Source organism: Peromyscus californicus, unplaced genomic scaffold, assembly GCF_007827085.1.
Source record: "Peromyscus californicus insignis strain IS unplaced genomic scaffold, ASM782708v3 Scaffold_4__1_contigs__length_199733344, whole genome shotgun sequence".
NCBI classification, from domain to species: Eukaryota; Metazoa; Chordata; class Mammalia; order Rodentia; family Cricetidae; genus Peromyscus; species Peromyscus californicus.
Genome location: NW_026294562.1, coordinates 95,916,074 through 95,931,276, shown reverse-complemented (window position 1 = coordinate 95,931,276; position 15,203 = coordinate 95,916,074). Strand labels below are relative to the sequence as shown.

Sequence of the window (15,203 nt, the reverse complement as noted above, 5' to 3'; positions counted from 1 at the left end):
ATCCCATCAACAGAGCTGTCTGGTCTTCCTATTTCCTCTATCTAATTACATTACCACTTTCCCTGCAAGGCACCATGTGACGTCCTCAAATTCTCCATGGCCTAATTTCTTAACAGAATTTCCTGGTGTTATCTGTATTAGGTCCCAAAGACATAATTGTCTTAGGGTGGGGAAAGCATTTTGTGTTCTGAAAATGAGCACACGAGTGCACACACATACACACACACACACACACACACACACACACACACACACACACACACACACTGGGATTAATTTGTAGGGATTAAGATTATGTTGTAGGGATTAATCATTCACTGTGATCCATAAACCACATGTATCAGATTCATCTGAGATTTGAGATCCTTGTTAAAATTGGAGATTCTGAGCCAGGTGGTGGCACACACCTTTAATTCCAGCACTCAGGAAGGAGAGGCAGAGGCAGGCAGATCTCTGAGTTCAAGGTCAGCTTGGTCTACAGAGTGAGTTCCAGGACAGCCAAGGCTACACAAAGAAACTCTGTTTGGAAAATAAATGGAGATTCTGGACCTCATCCAAGACCTATTAAATATGAACCCCTAAGGTTAAAGTCACAGATCAACATTTTCCTCCATCGAAGCACTTTTACATTTTTATGTTACTTTAGGAATTTTTCAAACATTCAAAAGTAGAGAGAATAATACTATGAAGTCCACATGTCAAAACTCAGTTATCAAACCCTAGCCAGTGTTTGTTGCTCTGTAATTTGAAGCCAATTCCAGGCTTTGTATCACCTAGAATGGTTCCACATGTGCCTCTGACACATAACATAATACAGTGATCATCCTTAAGTGTTTTTAATAACATCCAATGTCATTAGATTTCACATGTTCCTTGTTTCCCACATTTGCTAACTAGGTAGTGTACTATATGTTCAATCAGGTCTCTGCTGTAGGTAGAACTGGCTGTTCCCTTGACTGTTACCCAGTTCCTGTGCTGTGGTTTTCTTCTACAGGTCTCCTGAGTTGAATAAAATTTTCTCTGTATATATGTTTCATTTTCATTTCCTACAGTCATCCATAAGGGGCTTCCACATGAACACATGGAAGTAGCTCTTCAGACACCATACAGTTCTAAAAATGTCTCTTGAAACCCTACACATTTAACCAATAGCATATTTGGGTAGAAAATTTTAAGTTGAACATAGTTTTATTTTTCTTTCAGATATTTGTATGCATTGTATATAGTTTCTGGTAAATTGGATTATTGTTCCAGTTTCCTAGTGTTTTAATGTACGTGTGTGTGTGTGTGTGTGTGTGTGTGTGTGTGTGTGTGTGTGTGTGTGTAACATAGATTGATGTTGTTTTTCTTCTGCTGTCACTCTCCACCTTATGTTTTTATACAGAGTCTCTCCTGACCCGGAGTTCACCAATTCCACCAGGGTCACTGGCCAGTGAGCTCTAGGTATCTGCCTTCACGCCGTCTCCTCAGTGCTAGGGTTACTGATATGCATGACCACATCTGGCTTTTCCATGTATGTTGGGGATCTGAACTCAGGTCCTTGTGTTTTCAGAGCAGGCAGTTTACTCACTAAGTCATCTCCTTAGCTTCTGTGTCTTATTATTTTTATCTCAACCCTATGGCTCTCTCTAATCTTCATTAAATTTCACAATAAAAACATCAAAGATCATAGTGTTGTGTTCTGGATGCTGGGTGGATCTCTACCCACTTGTCCTTCGGTTTTAGGGAACTTAAAACATTTTCCCCCTTTGATTTTTGCCTCCATTTTCTGTGTCTTAGTCTTTCACTAATTTTAACTATTAGCTCTGTGAGGGGTAAACACCATCTATTATTGCTTGTATTTCTGAGTTGGGGATGTTGTTCTTGCTGGGTTAAGTTTACCTTCAATCAAGTTCCTTAGCTGGAGTGTTGCTACATTGCTCTGCTATTTGAGGCAGTGTCTTATTTTATTCATGGTCACATGGGCTCTCCAGGGTCTTCTTTGATGGTTACTGCTGCATCTATGCTTTTTAATCTGCACTGTTATTCATAAATCTCAGTACAGAAATGAATTGTCTCTTGCTCTAATTTGGTTCATACCATTGGCCATTTGTTCTGAGGCCTCAGCTTGGCTGGTGTCCTTTGAGTTGCTCATCTTCCTGGTTTGTTCTTTTCTTTGTTCCTTCTGGCCTGTGGTGGTTGGAAATGAGAATGGCCCCCATAGGCTCTTATGTTTGAATACTTGGTTCTCTATTGGTGGAACCATTTGGGAAGGATTAGGAGGCATAGCCTTATTGGAGAAGGTGTGTCACTAAGGGGCAGGCTTTGGGTTTCTAAAGACTTATGCCATTCCCAGTGTCTCTCTTAGCCCCCTGCTTTGGGATCAAGATGTAAGCTCTCAGCTGCTCCTTTGCATCATGTATCTAATCCTTCAAAACCACAAGCCAAATTAAATGTGTTCTTTTACAAGTTTCCTTGGTCACAGCAATAGAAAAGTAACTAAGATTATGTCTAGTGTTCCTCATTCCATACATAACCACTGGATGAACAAGCTCTTTTTTTCATTGGCCAACAGTACTTGCCACTTAAAAAATTTTGCAGCCATCCTTTAGAATTGCACTTATTTAGCTGGAATGCTGTGCCACAATATTGTGTCTGGTGTGCAGGAACATACCATTATGTTACATTAAGTGCAGTGGTTAAGACCTAGTTGCAGCAGATAACTTCTTCCTATCTCCACCCTTGAGTAAGTGTCACCTTTGCATCTCTTGCTACACTTTCATGCACAGCCACCTGCCTGTATCACTGCCAGCCTTCAGGGAACTCTAGCGTTTGCCTCTTCCAAGCCCCAAATCGCCATCTAATTTTTTTGACCCATGTCTAAAGGGCTGATGTGGTGATATTGTGTTCCCCAAAATATTGTGCACCCTAGTAAACTTGTCTAGGGTCAGAGAAAAGAACAGCCACTAGATATAGAGGCCAGAAAATGATGGCACACACACCTTTGATCCTAGCATTCCACAGGCAGAGATCTGTCTGGATCTCTGTGAGTTCAAAGCCACACTGGAAACAGCTAGGTGTGGTAACAAGAGCTTTTAATCCCAGGAAGTGATGGCAGAAAGCAGAAAGGTATATAAGGCATGAAAACCAGGAACTAGAACTGGCTAAGCCTTTAGGCTTTTGAGCAACAGTTCAGCTGAGGTTCTCTGGATGAGGACTGAGAGGCTTCCAGTCTGAGGAAATAGGATCAGCTGAGAAATTGGCGAGGTGAGGCTGTGACTTGTTCTGCTTCTCTGATCTTTCAGCATTTACCCTAGTAACTGGCCTTGGGTTTGTTTTTATTAATAAGACCTTGTAAGATTCCTGCTACAGGCTGATTACACTGTTCTTATTCTTTAGAAAATGTACCTCAGTATATTTTATCATTATTCTTTTCCATCTTTAAACATGGCATAAATGCCAATGAGCATGTGTAATGAATGTATATGTCATTTAAAACTTACAAAGCAATGACCATATACATACCAAAAAACATTAAGAAATAAATTATCTCTTTAAAAGTATTCTGTGATTCTGGGCTGACTTCCCATCCCCATCCCCCTTTGGTGAAGTCAAATTATAAGGAGATGGGAGTGTGTCCAGAGGACACGTGAGCTACAGGAAACAGACACTCAGATGATCACACTGGAGGCTGGTGAGGGCACACAGGCTACAATTGCTTTCTGGCATTCTGAAGCACTGCTAATTCATCTGGTGTCTTTGTGTAAATATGAAATTTTTACTCTTGTTGTCTGCTGTAACCGTGTGCTCAAAAAAAAAAAAAAAACAAAAACAAAAACAAAAAACCAAAAACTATAAGACTGTGAATCCATAAGATTCTAGCAACCTCAGAGTTTACAGACCACAGCCTACCCACCCTTCCATCATTCAAGTTCAGCACAGGTGGCTTCAGAGCTCCTCAGATGGGCTGGATTGTTACCAAATGCCATACTCATGCCAGGAATTCTTTGAAATGCTTGGCATCCAGTGTTTAGGTAGAGAAGCTCTCTCCTTTCATGCTCCTTGCCCCATGACTGGACTTAGGAGCAAGCTGGATTTTGGAAACATAGCCTAGAAGTCATTTAGTAAGCTGAAATTGTTATGAACTGGGTCAGAGGCCTGATGACTACTAATAAGAGTGGGTCAGGCTTCATGTTATCTGACGTGTTGAGTATGCCCAGTGGAACCCTGAGAGGTAGTGTACTGAGCCAAATGAGCTGAGGGCTCATGTGGGACTTATTTATTTATTTATTTATTTATTATTTTTAGATAGTATCTCATTATGTATCCTTGGCTGCCCTGAAACCTGCCATGTAGCAGGCTGGTCTGTAACTATGATGTTTCTCTTGCTTCTGCCTCCTGAGTGCAGAAAGTAGATACATAAATCTCCATACCTGGCCTGTCATGTTGAATTCATTTTTTAAACATTCTCTCTCCCTCTTCCTCCCTCCCTCTCTTCCTGTGTGTGTGTGTGTGTGTGTGTGTGTGTGTATGTGTGTGTGTGTGTGTGTGTGTATGAGTATATGCATTTATATGTGCACCTGCTCATGTGTATAGAGACCATAAGGTGTCATGTCTTCTCTCCTATTGCTTGCTGTCTGTTCCTTTGTGGTAGTGTCTCCTCAAACCTGGGCATCATGTTTTCTCAGCAAACCAGGAAGCCCCAGTGATGCTCCTGTTTGTACCCCCTCAGAGCTGGATCAGAGGTGTGTATAGAATTTTATGTTTGTATAGGATTTTATGTTTTGTGTTTTTATGTTTAAATTTCATGTTTGTATGTTTATGTATAGGATTTTTATGTTTTTGTTGAGATCCAAAATTTTGTCCTCATGATTCCACAGCAAGCATTCTTCATTGTTGAGCCATTTCTCCAGCACCACATTAAATTCTTAAGTCCAGATAACATATGTGTTAGTTTACCCGGGACAAGTCAGGGTTAACAATCTTATCCCCATTTAGTTATTATAATATTACCCTTTGTTTTTCTTTAAAGCATCCCAGCTTTGGACAGTAATTTATATGGTCATATATATTAGCCAACTTCTTTGCCATGACAACAAATCCTTTTAAAATCATAGAGACTCAAAACGCCAACTCTTTAGGTTTTACTCATGCATCTGTGCCTCACTTGCAACGGTGCCACAGGCTGTGAGTCAGGTTAACTCTATTTCTCATTCTAGACTTGGAGCTTGTGCCATAAATCAGTTTTTTAGGGTGCAAAGGCTTGACGATCAGCCCTGACATAAGGGTTCTTACTCTCATGCACTAAGTCGGAGCTCAAAAGCACCTCCCTTTGGAGGCTGATGATGTGTATTGTCTCATCTTCCACTGGCAGAACAAGTCAGTGTCCCAGACCAACACAGAGAATTCCGATTTAAACTGGATCCATGGGGGAGAGTATTATGACACGGGAGAGTGATCAGTAGATAATACACAGTGACCACCTCACAGTCCTAACCCCACTGTCTCCTACAGTCCCCCTCCTCCAGCCTTTGCAGCTGCTCTCCTTACAGTGTTTTTCAAAACAAAACTGCAGTAGTTAAAGGAGTTTTGCCTGCATCTTGAGTACAGAAGGTATCAAGGGATTCCACTACTACGTGTAGCCTGGTTTGTGCTCAGATTCTACTATGGGTGCTAGGGGGTGGGGCTTGATGTCTACGATGCCAATTAATGTGACTCCAGCTAGCTGTTGTAGAGGTCTGTACCAATAGAGGCTTCATTTAACTATGTGAGATGTCACAGCCAAGTAGAGGAGCCTGAGGGTCATACCTTGTTCTTCACTGCCCTAACCATATCACAAATCTATGCAAGATGACTAATGCCTTTACTTTGCCTCCATCAACTGTACAGCCTACTCCTCCCACCTCTCTACCTGGAAATCTTTTTTTTTTCCTGTGTGTGAGATAAGGTTTTTGGTATAACAAACTGTCCTTGACCTCACTATTAGACCAGGGATGACACTGAAATCCTAATCCTCCTGCCTCTCCTTCCCAGTTCTGGCATTACAGGCATGTGTCATTGTGCTTGATCTATGCAGTGCTGGGAATCTAGTGCTGGACCATCTGCATACTGGGCAAGCATCCTGCCATCTAAGCCACTTCCCCAGCCCTGTGCCTGGGATTTTTCGTTTTTGATTTGATTAGTGTCCCCTTAACTGGTTATTCTTATGTGTTTGGTATTGATTGGCTTTTCTACAACAACTCCAGAAATTCCATCAAGTTACTCAGTGGTGATGATATTCCTTGTAGGAAATTGCTCATCTTGCTTCAGTGAGATTTTGAGCTCAACTGATACATTGGAACAGGAATCCAAGTGTTGCAAGCAGTAATAAAATAGTGTTTTTACCACAACAAAGATTGGCTGCGTTGAATGAGGGTATCCATTTGGTCCATCAGCAACCTGGTAGCTGCTTCCTTTCAAGAGCAATTTTTTTTTTTTTTTTTGGTTTTTCAAGACAGGTTTTCTCTGTGTAGCTTTGCGCCTTTCCTGGAACTCACTTGGTAGTCCAGGCTGGCCTCGAACTCACAGAGATCCACCTGCCTCTGCCTCCCGAGTGCTGGGATTAAAGGCGTGCGCCACCACCGCCCGGCTCAAGAGCAATTTTCATGACAAAACGATTATCATTTCATAAGAACAATCAAAGTCAGGGTAAAAAAATACGGTTAGTAGTTGATCAGTTTTAGTTAGTGGTAAGTGGTGTAGGTCCTACATGATTTAGCAGGAATATAACTGTCACAAATCATAGAATACTTATGCATATTAATTTTTTAAATTTCTCTAGAATATGAACATATAAGGTTTGTCATCCCGCTGTATCTCCAAAACTTAGCTTACTGTCTATCACATAATAGACATTCAGAATACTCTAGGAAGAGCAGTGCAGATTTTAAAAAATAACTGGTAGAGGCAAAACCTGGGGAGAGTTTGGGGACCTGAGTTACAGGATGGACATGTAGGAACATCCTTTAAAGTAGTGGTGTCAGAGATGAGATCAGATTCATGCTTCAGTCTCTCCAACCCTGTCTTGAGATAGGAACCTGGGAGAGACTAGATTCTGCCTTGAAAGGTATGAGTATAGCTGTAGAGTACTGTGTGGCCATGAGACTATGGTCCACATACAGTCACCATCATTCCTGGCTGTATCTCCTTGTCCTTACCTCTTTGTGACATGCCTGCAGACCTCCACTGTGGCTTCGGCACTGCCTTCCATGTGGGATGTTTTCTGGCCACTGAAGCTCATTCTTCCTCCTAGTGTTGGTATGAAATGTTCTTTACAGATGCCCTCAAGTCAGTGATTGAAAGGGGTGGGTGGAGGGGCCCTGGACCTTCTCTTCTTGGGTGGGATAGCCCTAAGGTGCATGGAACTCCTCTAACAGTTTAACCTGTAGCCTTCACTTTGATAACTGGCTTGATGGTGCACAACACACTACTTCCCGAACTTTGCCTGTCTGTGGGTTGTTTTGTTTTGTTTTGTTTTGTTTTTATCTTCTAAGAAAACCTCTTGCTCTTGAATAGATGCCCCAGGATTTATTACTGGGGAAACTCAAGCTGTGATGGTCTGGGTTCTCAAAACCTAAGTGGTAGGTATTCTTGATGCTACAAACTACAGTAAACATGTGAGCTCAGACTGTTAAAAAGTTAATAGAAGGAAAAATGTAGTTTAATTCCTAAATTGTATGGCTCTTTGAGATGACAGGGTAATTTTAAAAGACAGCTACAAGTTCCGTGCTCAGAAAGCTTTAATGATTGGAATTTCCTGTAGAATAGTCTCAATCAACTTGCAGGGGCACTCAGAGTCTCCTTAAATGCGTAGTGTTCTGTTGTTTCTAAACACAACTTGCATGCAATGTTATCTTCTTTCTCCCTTTGCTCTTGGAGCCTCTGGTTTGTGTCTGAATCCTCATTGTCAGGATTCAGCATCTCCCAGCCTGGCCTTCAGAGTCAGGCCCTTTGGAATGAGTGGATGAGATGGTCCCTCTGCCTGGACTGCACACTGGGTGGCCAGGAGAGACATCATTGCACTGACTTTTCCTTTTTCTTCTTTGCAGATATCTCTGTGAGCCTGCTAACCCTTGTGGTTACTGCCTGTGGTCTTGCCCTCTTTGGTGTCTCTCTCTTCGTGTCTTGGAAACTGTGCTGGGTTCCATGGCGAGAGCGAGGCCTGTTCTCTGGTAGCAAAGACAACAACCAAGAGCCTCTTAACTACACAGACACAGAGACCAATGAGCAGGAGAACAGTGAGGACTTCCTAGACCCACCCACACCCTGTCCTGACTCTTCCATGAAGATCAGCCACACTTCCCCCGACCTTCCCCTTTCCACCCAGCCAGGTGGCCAAGAGAACTGTGCCCATGCCATCCGTGTGCAGCGACAAGTCACAGAGCCAACGCCATCAGCTCGGTCAGTAATGCCCCTTCCCTTATGAATGCAAGGCAAAGACCACCCTGTCTCCCTTTCTTGCTTGTAATGGTACTGACTAGCGGAGGATCAAGTAATCATCTAGATGTCCTCTCAATCCCAGAAACATGAAAATGGTAAAACTCTGTGGTTCTTTGCTGGAGTTAGTTACAGAGCTCTGCTTAGTTTCCCTAGAATCCATGAAAGTAATGTTTAACATTGTTCCTTCATCATATATTTGTTATTTTTGTATAGTTTACAGTGCTGAAATGTCTACTATTATTTTATTTTTTAGTAAGAGAAATTTAGAATTAAGGAGTATATATATTAATATGTACCCAGGTCAGGATTTCGACAATAGAATCTGAGTTCTTAGGTACTTTTCTTATGATGTCCTCCTAAAACCATAAAATTGACTTATTGTGCTTTTGACCTATCCTAGCATTCACAAATAGGCTTACTTCAGATGCCACACTATAACCAGAAGTCTTTGTTCACCCCCAGACTTTGTAACAATTGCAGACTTCTAGGAGCAGGGTTTCTATTGCCTACATATTGTGTGTTCTTAAGCAGTGGACCAATAAGGGTATACTGATTAAAAATCTGTGGGCTCTGGGATGTAAAGAACTGCTTTACTTACATGTGTGTCATACATGGCATTGAAATAATTACATAACCTCCATATGTGTCCATTGGATAATAGAAGGATAGTAGAAGTACCAACTTAGGAGTTGTTTTGAGAATAAAGTGGTAACACACACTTGCACAGATTTGCACTGGTAGCACTGCCGTTTTGCCTTCCACATCACTGTTTTCACACAACTATCACTGAAGCATAACTCCCCCGAGATGCTGAAGTTGAGGCACTCCTCTCCCAAAATGCCAAGGTTGTGCAAAAGTAGCCAGTTCTAATCACTGAATATAAAACCTAATTTGTGATAAGAGATTTTAAGAAAGAAGACTTGGGAATCAGCCTTTTTTAAAAATTAAAATGTTTGCTTGAGTGAAAGCCAGAGGAATAACATATGCAATTATTTTTTTGAAATATGAACATAGTTTGGGATGTTTTTTTAAAAGCTTTCTGTTCTCTAGAAAAGGGAATGATAATGAAGTTTATCCTAGAGAGTGTACTCATTCACATTAAGTGTGATAGAATATGACAGTTTATATAGTTTGATATTTTTCCAGAAACTTATTTTAGCATTATTTCCAGTTCTGTATCAAAAACCAAAACTTAAAATAGCCCTCCTTAAGGAAGTTGCTCTGTTTGCCTTCTGATTTGCAAGAAACCTTCAGACTTTATCGCAAGGATTTCTTTTCAAATAACTAGAGTTGATATCACCATAGAGTTCACACAGTGGGACAGACTTACATAATGAGGCCCTTTTAGTGTCCCCAAGACCTAGAGCTTTCCATGTGGGTCACTACTCATTCAGTTGCTCCTGTCTGAGTTCCCTCAGATACAGAGTGAAAAAAATGTTTCTAATAGATGTGGCCTGTGCATCCTGCCCTATAACTAACAAACTGCTCTCAATGGTATCTCTGTAATTATCACAGTGTTTATCATAAAAACATTTAGATAGGCTATATAAAGAAATGTGTTTAAAAGACAAAACCAATTGTTAGCATCACCCATAGGTTTGTGGAAATTCAGTAAAAGAAATTAAAAAAGAAGAGGAAAGGACTAATCCCTGTAGAGTGCATTTTATATTCAGATTATTGTAGGTTTGGAAATATGCAGTTAAATTATCTTTCAAACGGTGAAAATTGGGTTCAGTAACAGCTGAACTGCCATTAGCAATCTAAATACTTTTCAGCTGCATTTGACCTAGTATTTACGATTTGCATTGGTCCGCATTTAAAAAATTCATGCCTAAGTTACTACTGACCTAGTTCCTTGTGTTCTTCCTGAAAATGCGTCTTTGTCTAGCAGTGTATCATACACTGATTCTCAAATTCATTAGCAATTGTTTTGTAAGAATGTGGTACACACATGCACACACAAATGAGAGAGAGAGAGAGAGAGAGAGAGAGAGAGAGAGAGAGAGAGAGAGAGAGAGAGAGAGAGAGAGAGTGAGTGAGTTGTGGGAGCTTTCCTTGGAGAGTTGTAAACCAACTCTCTCATTCACCACCACCACCAAACCAAGGTTTAATTCCATCAGTGTCTAACTTGAGGAACCAGTGAATTTATTGGGTTAATTACAGGAGTGTGGGTGACCCCAAAGCGGCCACACCAGCAGAAAGTTTCACTCTAGTATGGACAATGACTTCCCATAACTACATAGAGGGAGCTTCTCACCACCATTGCCTCAGTTAACCTGCCACAGACTATATTCTCTAATACGTCCTAGGACCATGAGGCCACATGGAATTAGGTTAGAATTGTGTACAAATGGCCAGAAGTTGGAGGGGGAGGGGCAGGAATCTCAGGTAAGGGTCCGGTGACCCTCTTTGTCTTCCTATGAGAGAATCACAGTAGTTAACAAGCTAGATTTCAGGGGTCTTTTGCAAGTAGTCACATCTACTCTGCTGAAGATGATGTCTGTATATGCTTGAAGGAATGACTCTACAGTACACGCACAAAATTTTTACCGACAAGATGGAAAAATGAAGATTGGTATTTTCTTATGGCTCTAAGAACCAAACGTAGGCACTTGGAAATGCTAGGCATTGCCTTATCACTGAACTACATACACAGCCTTCTAAACCATTTGTGACATTCTGTTTAAGTACCATGGTTATGGGGATAGGGTTAGGCTCTGCTAAGATGGTCCAGAACCACCTTCCCTTCGTGTTTTTATCCCTTCTGCCTTTATGCCCCTTATGTCCTTTGCTTTTTCACTGTCTTGCTTTTTCTATCCTGCCACTATTCCCTCTGGTCCCATGGTTTCTAGGGTTGCTCCTAGGCCCAGTGTACACAGTGTTCAGGGTACACTCCTCGTCATCATGGTTGGCAGAGCTTCTGCTATAGCATTTCCTGAGGAAATCACTTTACCTGGCCTCTTACCCTGGGAATGTTGTGCTCACCTCATTGTCATGGGAATGTCCTAAAGATGAGCTATGCTTTGTCTTCTAAGAATGTCGGCTGGGCGGCCATGGCACATCCCTTTAATCCCAGCACTCAGGAGGCAGACAGAGGCAGGTGGATTTCTATGAGTTTGAGGCCACTCTGGTCTACAGTGAGATCCAGGACAGGAAGGGGTACATAACACAGTGAAATGCTGTCTCAAGAATTTTCATGCGCGCGCACGCGTGCGCGCGCGCACACACACACACACACACACACACACACACACACACACACACACACACACGTGCGCGCGCACGCACAAAAGCATGGCTTTCTCTTGTTTTCCCAAGGCCAAACATGTTAAAAATCTGCGTCTGGTTAATTCAGTTACTGCTGCAACACTGCAACAACCCAGAATTCCTGTTAGTTTTTTTCATCTGGTGAGACCTTCTTTGAAGTATTGACCTAATATTTTGGGAATGTGGGTATTTTACTTTTCTCAGAATTTTTCAGTATCAGAGATTTTTAAGAAAGCTTGAATATATGAAACTTCCTGGATCCCCAAAGTAGAGGGAACTCAAACTGCCTTCTACTCAGTTTCCTGAATCATGTTCCATGATGAAAGTCCAGGCATATTTTTAAGCCTCAGATTTCTTGCCTAAAAATTAGCTTTTATGACAACTGAACTTGTCATATGACAACTTCCTGTCAGATCTGTGAAGGCCCTGCAGCCTCCTGCCAGGACCACCATGATGCACAACTCTAGAGGTTACTGTTTGCTTGGACCCCATAGAAAGCTCACTACTCTTAGCTACACTTGCCTCCCCTACTCCCTGCCATATCTGAGCCTGTTCTTGCCTAGAGTCCTTGGCACATTTTGTTCCCTCAGCCACTGATGCTTTCCTTTCATTCGTACCTGCCTTTGCAATACAGATGTCCTAACTTAAATGCCCCTGTTCAGGAGGCTCAGACACCCCACCTGAAGGATATGTTCCATCCTCTGCTGCCTCCCACTCTTGTTTTGCTTTTTTTTTTGTTTTTTGTTTTCACTCCTTCATGACATTCGACTCTCTTTCCAAGTCATTATTTGTTTCTTTAGCATCTGTTCTTTCCTCTAGACTGCTCTGTGAGCTCAAAAACCGTATCTGCTTGTTTCTTTTTCTCTGTTTAGTCCCTGATACAGCTCTGAGAATAGCAGACTCTCTTCTTTGAATGGCTGACAGAATACATTGGCCAGTAGCAGTCCACATTTCTCTGACAAGGATGGCAAAAGGTCAGAAGTATAGACTAGGAAGGGTCTTTAATGGAGTGAGGCTGGTGGAAAGTAATTCACCTCAGGCTTCACATTTATTAAGAGTCTTCCTTGTAGACCTTTGACCTTATTTCTGTAGTAAGCAATCCATAGAGTCATGGAAATGCACTGACAGGGACTAAAGATGAAGATAACCATCAGTCTTCACATTTAGATCCTTTTATTGGCTACAACCCCAGTAAAGAGTACTGAAGTTAATGTTGCCATAACTCCATGGGAACGTTCTTATTTTCATGGCTGGAATTGAACCCAGAGTCTCACACATGCTAGGCAAATGCGCTACCACTGCGTTGTATCCCAGCTCTAAGTGGCATGTTTCTATTAAGTCCTATTTTGGTATTGAGAACAAAAGGTTTTTAATTACTCTTACAGTTATTTATTCAGATTTTAATAAATGGATGATTTTGAAAATTAAAGTTTCCTAGACCTCTGAATTCCCATAATACCCCAAAACTATATTTAAATGCATATTTCCCTACTAGTATTTAATTATAAGAAGATGTTTTATCCATGGCAGTAATGCATTTACTCTAAACATGCATATTAAGCATCTGTTATGTGGAAAATTCTTTGGTGGGTACCAGTATTTTTTTTAACAGACAAAGAAAACATAACTCTCGGCTCAGAGGCCCCAAAGAAGAGCACCAGTCACACAGGTTGAAATGCTCAAGTCCGTAGAGATTAACCTGGTAGGAATGCATAAGACCTGTGGGGTCAGTGAAGGCTAAGCATGAGGGACCAGTTCAGGCCTACAGTGATGAAGGGATGTGTGATCTGGGTGCACTTGGGAATGGGAAGACATGGTTGATAACGGCTACATAAGAAAGAGAAATGTATTTGAAAGTGGCACCAAGGTTTGAAGCCTGTGTAACTTGGGAGTGGGTGGGAGGGAATACACCACACTTCTGAGTACCTAGTTGCACTTAAACAGTTGGTCTGCTGGTTCCAAGCAGATCCCTTCATCTTCATTATCTCATCTTCAGAGAAGCCCCCAAAACATCAGATTGCCACTTCCTCCTTCCCTTGACGTGTCTCCCTCTGTCCAGGACGTCTCTTGTTTGTCTGGTTTAGAACAGGCCAACTCTTCTCTCCATCACATAGAGTTTCAGGGGAGAATGGGGTCTTGTCTCACTATTTCTGAACTTTGTTGCCCCCAAAGGTAGTTCTCAGGTTCAGTTTGCCTCCCTCTTTTCTCCCTTTGACCCCTGAAGCCTGTGGGGAAAGTAGATCAGGTTTCATCTCTTGAGATGAGATCATAAAGATGAAGGAGCATAGAAGAGTGTATACTTGTCCATGGTAGCTCAGGAAACCCAGAAATGGGTCCTAATCACTGGATGCTAGACTTTAGGAAAGAGCTTTGGAGAAAGCTACTGGGGCTAATGAGCTGAACATCCTTCGGAGTTGTTTTCCTAGTGAAGTCTCCAGTATCGTTTTGGAAGAGAATACAGTTGGGGCAAAGCCAGCTCAACTTTCATCTCTTCCATAAAACCTTCCCGAGCCAGAGCCTTTTTTTTTTTTTTTTTTTGTAAATGTTAAATCAGTCCATTTATTTGTATATCAGTTGTTCATTGCTTTGCTTTTGTTTTTGTCTTTTTTTTAAATTTTTATTTTTATTTTGCAATACAATTCAGTTCTACATATCAGCCACGGATTCCCTTGTTCTCTCCCCTCCGGCCCCCCTCACCTTCCCCCCAGCCCACCCCCCATTCCCACCTTCTCCAGGGCAAAGCCTCCCCCGCAGGCAGACTGAGATCAACCTGGTAGATTCAGTTCCGGTAGGTCCAGTCCCCTCCTCCCAGGCTGAGCCAAGCGACCCTGCATAGGCCCCAGGTTTCAAACAGCCAACTCATGCAATGAGCACAGGACCCGGTCCCACTGCCTGGATGCCTCCCAAACAGATCAAGCCAATCAACTGTCTCACCCATTCAGAGGGCCTGATCCAGTTGGTTCATAGTTCATATGTTTCCATTCGTTTGGCTATTTGTCCCTGTACTTTATCCAACCTTGGTCTCAACAATTCTCACTCATATAAACCCTCCTCATTCTCGCTAATTGGACTCCCAGAGATCCACCCGGGGCCTAGCCATGGATCTCTGCATCCAGATTCCTCAGTAGTTGGATGGAGTTTCTAGCATGACAATTAGGGTGTTTGGCCATCCCTTCACCAGAGTAGGTCAGTTCGGGCTGTCTCTCGACCATTGCCAGCAGTCTGTTGTGTGGGTATCTTTGTGGATTTCTGTGGGCCTCTCTAGCACTTTGCTTCTTCCTATTCTCATGTGGTCTTCATTTACCATGGTCTCCTATTCCTTGTTCTCCCTCTCTGTTGTTGATCCAGCTGGGATCTCCCGCTCCCCCAAGCTCTCTTTCCCTCGACCCTTGCCCTTCATTACCCCCACTCATGTCCAGGCTGTTCATATAGATCTCTTCCATTTCTCCGTCATTGGGCGATCCCCGTGTCTGTCTTGG

General features: G+C 42.2%; 1 protein-coding gene across 3 annotated transcripts in view; it reads left to right on the top strand.

The window, feature by feature from the left end:
* LOC128125217 (synaptotagmin-9) overlaps positions 1–15,203 on the top strand; it is a 223,787-nt gene that overhangs the window by 45,266 nt on the left and 163,318 nt on the right. For 2 of the 3 annotated variants that reach the window (XM_052762377.1, XM_052762379.1), the window contains exon 2: positions 8,067–8,418. The exons of the other annotated variant lie outside the window; for it this stretch is intronic. In XM_052762377.1, the coding sequence (XP_052618337.1) occupies positions 8,067–8,418 (352 nt within the window). The remainder of the gene's footprint in view (positions 1–8,066; positions 8,419–15,203) is intronic. 3 annotated transcript variants of the gene reach the window in all.